Here is a 7,429-nt window from a genome sequence, read left to right as displayed (position 1 = left end):
AGGATTGAGGCCTATCACTCAGGATCCAATGTGGGTGAGTTTTTCTTAGAATCATCATTTTTTGTACATGACCAGTCAGGGCATGGCATGGTTTTAATTTCTGCTGCGGTCAGTGGCCGTGTCCCCAGCCATGTCCTTCCTTGTCATTGCACAGGGTGTTGCCAGCACACCTGGCAGGAGCACCTGCATGCCAGGTCTCACAGCGTGGAGAGGCATGGTTTCACACCGAGTCATGTCACTGTCATGGGCCTCATGGCGATGGCCGACCTTTCACCCCATGCAAACCTAAGGTGGGTGGAAACACCTGCTCGCTGGGGATGACTGCACTGCATAAACGCCGTCCTTCAGGTCCAGCTGAGTGACTCTCAATCACCTGTTGAGCCTGTTTCCCACACACTCTTGGCCCTCGGGCCCTTCCTCTGCTCCGGGTGGGGTGGAGATCCTCGGGGGGCATGTCAGCCTTCCCCTCCCTGGTGCCTTCCCAGGAAGAGTTTGGCCAACGTCTTGGCCTTATGTTTTCAAGTGAAGCTTCAAACTCTCCCACGGCTGCTGGGAGTTCAGCAGGGAAAGAACAAGGAAGACACCATCTAATGACACGTGTCTCCATGGCACCCATCCCTACTGCCTCCAGGCAGAAGAGCAGCTCGGCAGGGTGACATCCAGGCGCCAGGAGCAAGGGCTAAGCACTGGGACTCAGTTCCTGGAGCCTCAGCACTGTCCTCTCCCCCGACGGTGTCCAAACGTTCACCCAAGTTTCTATGAAATACAGTGACTCCGTTTACCATGATGTCAGGAAAACCTGGAAAAGATGAGTGGTTTTTGGGGGGTGGGACGGGGCTAGGAGGGTCTGTTGTTGTTATGTGTCGTGGAGTCAGACCCAACTATAGCAACCCCTCCTTGGGTTTCCAAGGTGGTATCACTACAGAAGTAGATTCCCCAACCTTCCTTCCAAGGAGTAGCTGGTGGGTTTGAACCGCCAGCCTTCTGGCTAGAGTCAAGGGGTAGAAATGCCCGTTTCTTTTTAATTTCTATTGTGATTTGGGTGAAAGTTTACAGGGCAAATTAACTTTCTATTCAGCAGCTCACATCCACTGTCTCATGACATTGACTGAAATTTCCCACAATGCAATAGCTCCCCTCCCACTTCCTCCCCATAGTTACCTCTTTCCTGTGTCCTTCCCTCCATGCACTCCTGCCCTGAGCTGTCTCCCTGTGCATATACAGCCCTTCTGTTCTCCCATGATTGATCTCTTCAAGGGGTTTATCTACCTAATATAAATGTTCACCCCAGATGCCTGTCTTTTGTTTGGCTGGAAGCCACACGAGTGGGTTCAATTCCAGACCTAATGGGCAGCTAGGGGCCATAGTCTCAGGGATTCCACCAGGCTCTATGAGACCAGCAAACCTGGTCCTTTATTTTTTATTAATTTGAGTTTTGTTGCACATTGTTCTCCCACTCTATCCAGGATCTCCTACACAGACCCCCCTCCGAGTGGCTGACAGTGATAGCTGGGTACCATCTAGTTCTTCTGGTCTCATAGTCATACAGGCTGAGGATCACGTGGTGTACCAGTTCCTTGGACTAATTGTTTCTGTTCACCTTTGGCTTACTTCACTCTTCTTTGCTCTGGACAAGGAAAGACCCACCATTGCATCTAGATGGCTGCTTGCAAGCTTTTAAGAACCCGGCTGCTACTCCCAAAGTAGAATGTGGAACAACGGGAAACATCCATGTCGAGACTGTGGTAGTGACGGTGGTATGGACTGATGACTTATCAACTCACTGGACTTAAGATGGGTGTATTTTATTGTTAATAATTCACACTTCAATACAGTTGACTAAGGGAAAAGAGCACCCAGATAGCTCAGCCTTTGTAACAAGGATGGACCAGCCGGGAGACCCCAGGCCAGCCCTCAGGACCCGCATGAGCCTTCGAGGTTCAGCAGCCCCCCATGTTCCTGCACATGAACTTCCCTGAGAAAAGCCTCTCCTGGCTCAGGTGGGCTGCCACACAGCAGCGAGCCCGGCCAGCAGCTGCTTCTGGAGGCTGAGACAGCACGGTGTGGCCTGCAGTGATCGCTTGGCCTCAGGCCCCGATACGCCAACACCCATCAAACGACACCCCAGGGAACAAGGACAGATTGGGACAGGGCCTGCTCAGTCCTCCTGCTTCTGGAGGCTGAGACAGCACGGTGTGGTCCCGCAGTGCTCGCTTGGCCTCAGGCCCCGATAACGCCAACACCCATCAAACGACACCCCAGGGAACAAGGACAGATTGGGACACCCCAGGGAACAAGGACAGATTGGGACAGGGCCTGCTCAGTTCTCCGGTTGAGCTTCCTCTGGCCAATCATGTGGTCAGATTGGGCAGTGTTTGCCCGGCATGCCAGGGACAGTGGCCATGAAGAGTGGCCCTGTCAGGCCCTGGGTCTGGTCCTCCTAAGGGCTGAGGCACCCAAGGCAGACACCTGAGTGGGAAGCCAGAGGCAGACGGGTACACAGGGGAGGTCAGCCCTTGCACCTCCACGTGGTACCATTCCGGCCACACCAAGCCCTGCCGCCTCTAGGAGTCCTCTGCGCACTACAGTCCTGGGAACTCCGTGAGCATGTCAGGACAAGGGACACCAGGCTGCTCCTGCCCACTGTCCCCGGCCCCGCGTCTTGCTGTCACAGACCCGCCGCTGGCTTCTTCCAGGGCAGGAGGTGGGCTGACCGCGGCCCCGGCTGCTGCTTTAGCTTCTTGAGCGTGCGGTACGCCTGCACCACCCGCTCCCGCTCCTCCTCCACGATCCGCTGCCGGGCCAGCGAGGGCTTCGGAGGCTGGGACACACAGCCAGGCCCCAAAAGCGTCTTCAGCAGCAGGGCCTTCCTGTCAGGCTGTGGGAGAGAGCGGGAGAAATGAAGTGGCCAGGGCCACCATCAGGCCAGCACTCAGCTCTGTGACAACGTGTCCGCTCACGTCTGTGGGCCACAGACCAGATCCCCCAGCAGACAGATACCCTGACAAGGCTTCCTGCTCTGTGGCAACACTGCCACCTCCAACCCCCAGAGCCCTGCTCACCTGTCCCCTGACAAGGCTCTTCCTGGGCCTGGCGGCCAAGTCTGGAGGCTGCAGGGCGACCTCCCCAAACTTGATGGTGTCTGGGGGACAGAGAGTACCACTGAGGTCTACAGTCCTGGCCCCGAGCGTCCCTGCCCCCCCAGACCCTCCCCCACAGTCCAGAGCATGGAATGCAGACTGATCACTGATCCGGGGCTGTGTACACGGAGCGCCCCCCACGCCCCACGCACACTGCAGCTGTGCCGGCGGGAGAGCAGTGCAGGCAGCAGCAGGCCTGCACCCGGCGCCGCCACCTGGGACCGAGGGCAGCTACCTCGGAGCAGCTCCCGTTCCAGCCTGTCCGCCACCTTGTCCTCCTTCCTCTGCCGGGCTTTATCCTGCCGCCGCTTCTGGAACCTGGGCAGGAAGACCGGCATGTTCAGACTCACACACTCACCTGTGCTGGACTCAAGGAGGAGGCCGGGATCCCCCATGAGTGGTCAGAACCCCAGGCCAGCTGGCTACCTCCAAGCCCTCACTGGCCCCTAAGCCACCATCAGGGACAAGCTGACCCTGACAGGCCCCCTCCGCCGTCTCTATCCAGGGGTGATCCTGCCCCCTAAGGCTCACTGAGCAATGGCTGTACCAACACTGGCTCACACAGAGCTGCAGGGCTTTCTGCTCCCTGGGGGTGGAGGCCAGGCTTCTGCCAAACACCCTCCAGTGCACACGGCACCCACAGTGGTGATCCTGCGGCACATGTCCACAGGGTTGAGACATCTGCTCTCAACAGGCCTGCAAGCCTCACACGTGCCACCCTTTGCGTGACATCGTAGCCTTCAGGTTTTGGGAATCTACAGGGAAGTCCCCAGGCTTTGGGATGTCACTGACGATGCGTACTATGATATAATACGCCTGATGACATATCCCATGACATAACGTCCCTATGATGTAATGTGCCCTTTGGCATATCCCATGACACAATGTATCCTATGACGCAAGGCACCCTATCACAAAACGTGCCCTGTGATGTATTCTATGACGCAAGGCACCCTACAAGCCTAAGTTTCTCCAGGAAGGCATAAGCCTTGCAACCAGCCTACTTGACAGATTCTGTCACCTCTGCCTTTCAGAGAACAGCACCAGGCCCAGAGAGGTTACAGAGCCCAGGCAGGTGGCACAGCCGAACCAAAGTCCAACTTCCTCCCATTCAGGGACCAGATGCTCAATCCCAGCCTAAACAGGGTGAGGGGGGAGAGATGGCAGGGCAGAGGTGGGAGGGCTCTCACCCAGATCCCAAGCACGAACTCTCCAGAGGCAGGTGAGGTGCCCTGGGGCAGGGAGTGGACCTCATCTCTCCCCACCCCCACAGCAAGTGGTCCCCCACAGCCCGGAGGACTGGCTCTTGGCCCCTTTGGCTGCTTCCTTACATCCAAGTAGAACAGAGCAAGTCCCCAGTCTCACAGCCCCCGAGTCCCCAGGGTAAGATGCTGTCCTGCAGAGACAACGCTGGCTGGCTGAGCTCGGCTTGGACCTCTGTCCAAGTCCAGGCCTTAAGTGTCTGAACCACAGGTGGGGGTCCCCCGGCAGCGAGTCGCTGCCACTGAAGAAGACCAAGACCCCACTCACGCCCTCTTGCGCTCCGACTTCTCCCTCCTGGGGGCCTCCTGCGCCTCGGGCTGCCGGGTGGCCTGGTTCCTGCTGAGGAAGAGCACGTGCTGGGCCGCCTGCTCCATGCGCTGGATGTAGGCCCTGTCCGACTCCCGCTTCCTCTGCTTGAACCTGGGGACAGCAATGTCTGACTCTGGCCCCTTGGCCTCCTTTTCCAGCGTCTTTCTGAAGACCACCTGGGCTGAAGACAGAAAGAGACTCAGAGTCAGTGTGAGGGCAGGAGAGAGCAGTCACACCAGGGCAGGCTGCCGGCACCCACTTCCCTCCCAGGACCAAGTCACAGTGGTGGGTCTAAGCAGCTGCCACTTCCTGCTTGCAGCGCCCGCCCAGCCTGCGCCTGCCTCTCTGGGTGTAAACCTGCACACCACCACCACCCACTTAAAAGTCTAATGGTCTCGGCTGTTGTCAGGTGTTCAAAGCTCAACATTCCTGACCAAGACCCAGGAGGCCGGCAAGCTGCTCCTGGCGCCGCACCTGGAGCCACACCAGCTGCGTGCCACCACTCTGGGTCCTCCACACCCAGCACCCGCGGACCACCGGGTCTCTGCCGGGGGTAACTCGGTGGATCTGCCCCCCGACGCCGGCGCTGGCCGCCCCTCACCGTCTCTCTTCTTCCTCTTGTTACTGACGGGGTTTTTCATCTGTTGGCGGGCCCTCATGATCTCTCGCAGCCGGAAGGGGATCTCCTGTCCGTCTTGGTTCCGGGGCTTGCAATTCACTTTTCTCTTTTCTTTGCTGGGGAGGAGAACGCGGTGAGGCCCGCCCAGGACAGGCGCCTGCAAAGCGGGGAAGACGCCGGGCTGGCCCCGGACGCTGCGGGGCACAGCATCGGGTACCTTTCCCGCGCTCCTCGCCCAGAGCCGGGCAGCCGCGGTGAGACAATCTATGGAAGCATCGGGAAGGCAACGCCAGACCGCATCGGAAGACAAGGACGGGGCACCCGGAAGAAGACACTCTCCACCATTCACCCAACGACCCTTCCCTGGGCGTCGGCCACGGGATCAGACAGAGGACCGGCACCTAAGCCAATGGGCCGCGGTGTACGAGCGGAGCTACTCTCACTGCGGTCCGGAGGTCGGGCGCGTTGGCGGGAACACCCGGAGAGGGCACCCACCTGCGCTGCCCTTGCCGCGGGGCCGGCTGCTGCTTTCCCTGCAGTTCCTGCTGCCGCCGCCGCCGCTTGGGCCGCCTGGGGCCCGCGGACCCCGTCGGCCCGGAGGCCCCGGCCTCTCGGCGGTCTAGGCCCGCCATCACACAAGCCGAGCGTCCCAGGCGAAGCCACTTCCGCCCTTTTTCGTGATCCCGCCCAAGAGTCCATTTCCACTTCCTGCGCTCAGCCCCAAGCTCATTGGAGCAGCGCAGGGCTCTGCCAGATCGCGATTGGCCGGGACGGCCGCCGCTCACGGGGGTGCCGAAGCTGCGAGTGATGCTGCTGCGGAGCGTGGCCGGGGGTGGCCGGGCGGTGGTCGTTGCAGCCCGTAGTTCGGCAAGTAGTGGGGCGGGGCGCGAGGCGCCGGGCGCGGCCGCCACACAGTAGAAGGCAGGGGTTCTGGCACGGCTTATCCGGGCCCAGGGCCTCAGGGCTCCGCTTCCGCTCTACATGGCCCCCGGCCCCGCTCCCCCTTGAGCATGGCTTGGCTTCCGGGGGGAACAGCAGCACCGCGCAGAGGAGTCTTGGAAGTGGGGGGGCAGTATCGGTCCCCACCGCGCGGCCACAGGGGTTCGCGATGCTGTCACCCTGGACGAGCTTTCTCCCGCAAAGCGGCTAGGGCTTCGAACAGCTGACCTTTCATTTAGCAGCCCAGTGCTTAACCACTGAGCAGCCAGTGCTCCTTCTGTAGGCAACATGCAAGGTCAGTAAGAGGACTTCAGGAGGACAAGGAGCCACCAGCCCATGTCAGGAGGGCTGGACAGGTTATTGCTGGGCAGGCCAGGCCTCTGACCAGACTCCTGAGCGCCGTGTGCCTGTCTGCTTCCTTAGGGGGTACAGCTGCTCCCCTGTGGTGGGGACTGGTGCCAAGGGCTCCCGAGAGGCGGCAGCGGCGACGTTCACAAGCACCTTGCCGTGGTCAGAGGGTGTGATGGCCGGAGAGCTTTTGGGAAGGACCACAAGGAAGTGGCCTCCCAGGTGGGTGCGGATGGCAGTGTGCAGCGGGATCCCTCCCTGCCCAGTGGGTGCCCCGCAGAGCCCCAGTACCCGACGCCGCCTGAGCTCCAGCCCCCCACAAACTGCTGCATGAGCGGCTGCCCCAACTGCGTGTGGGTGGCGTATGCGGAGGCGCTGCTGCGGCACTACCAGGACGGCGGGCAGCGGGCGCTGAGCGCTCTGGAGACCCACGTGGAGGACGAGAACCTCAAGGCCTTCATCCGGATGGAGATCCAACTGCGCCTGCGCTGCGGCGGCTGAGCCACGGAGCCCCGCGGCGGAGACCAGGGCCTGGCAGCTCCGCCTCCGGGGCCACCAGGGCACCGAGGTTCCTGCCTCTTACATGGGGTTGGTTGGGTTGGATGGGAGGAGGATTATTTATTGACTTTACGTGGGAATAAAAGCCTTCTCTGTGGGGTTGAACAGACGGCTTTGTGATGTCATGCGCGTCCTCAGGCCAGGCAAGTTAAGACCCTGTTTGCTGGGAAAGGAAGCCGTGCAGACCGGCCTCCTGCAGTTACCGATGGGACAGAAAAGCCCCACTTCCCTTGTAGTCAAGCGACAGCCACCC

At 60.2% G+C, this 7,429-nt stretch overlaps 2 protein-coding genes across 2 annotated transcripts; one reads left to right on the top strand and one right to left on the bottom strand.

Moving 5' to 3' along the window:
• Positions 1 to 2,668: 2,668 nt before the first annotated feature.
• Positions 2,669 to 5,963, bottom strand: CCDC137 (coiled-coil domain containing 137). The gene is made up of 6 exons (XM_007959811.1): positions 5,827 to 5,963; positions 5,314 to 5,447; positions 4,671 to 4,893; positions 3,376 to 3,458; positions 3,063 to 3,142; positions 2,669 to 2,878 (listed from the first exon to the last, which is right to left on the bottom strand). Exons 1-6 carry the CDS (start codon positions 5,961 to 5,963, stop codon positions 2,669 to 2,671), a joined length of 867 nt encoding a protein of 288 aa, XP_007958002.1.
• Positions 5,964 to 6,138: 175 nt separating this feature from the next.
• Positions 6,139 to 7,119, top strand: OXLD1 (oxidoreductase like domain containing 1). Its single transcript, XM_007959810.1, has 2 exons — positions 6,139 to 6,198; positions 6,694 to 7,119. Exons 1-2 carry the CDS (start codon positions 6,139 to 6,141, stop codon positions 7,117 to 7,119), a joined length of 486 nt encoding a protein of 161 aa, XP_007958001.1.
• Positions 7,120 to 7,429: the final 310 nt, after the last annotated feature.

The sequence above is a fragment of the Orycteropus afer genome, unplaced genomic scaffold (assembly GCF_000298275.1).
Source record: "Orycteropus afer afer isolate SDZICR_OR568_19922 unplaced genomic scaffold, OryAfe1.0 scaffold00018, whole genome shotgun sequence".
NCBI lineage: Eukaryota > Metazoa > Chordata > Mammalia > Tubulidentata > Orycteropodidae > Orycteropus > Orycteropus afer.
The sequence above is the reverse complement of the archived record's forward strand: the minus strand, read 5'-3'. Positions and strand labels throughout refer to the sequence as shown.

Bases quoted from the DNA above. Each gene is read 5' to 3' on its own strand.
- CCDC137 (XM_007959811.1), bottom strand. From the start codon at position 5,963: ATGGCGGGCCTAGACCGCCGAGAGGCCGGGGCCTCCGGGCCGACGGGG. The intron at 5,448-5,826 runs GTGGGTGCCCTC...TCTCCTCCCCAG, and splicing joins CCGCGGCAAGGGCAGCGCAG to CAAAGAAAAGAGAAAAGTGA. The intron at 4,894-5,313 runs GTGAGGGGCGGC...TTCTGTCTTCAG, and splicing joins CAAGAGGAAGAAGAGAGACG to CCCAGGTGGTCTTCAGAAAG.
- OXLD1 (XM_007959810.1), top strand. From the start codon at position 6,139: ATGCTGCTGCGGAGCGTGGCCGGGGGTGGCCGGGCGGTGGTCGTTGCA. The intron at 6,199-6,693 runs GCAAGTAGTGGG...CTGCTTCCTTAG, and splicing joins TCGTTGCAGCCCGTAGTTCG to GGGGTACAGCTGCTCCCCTG.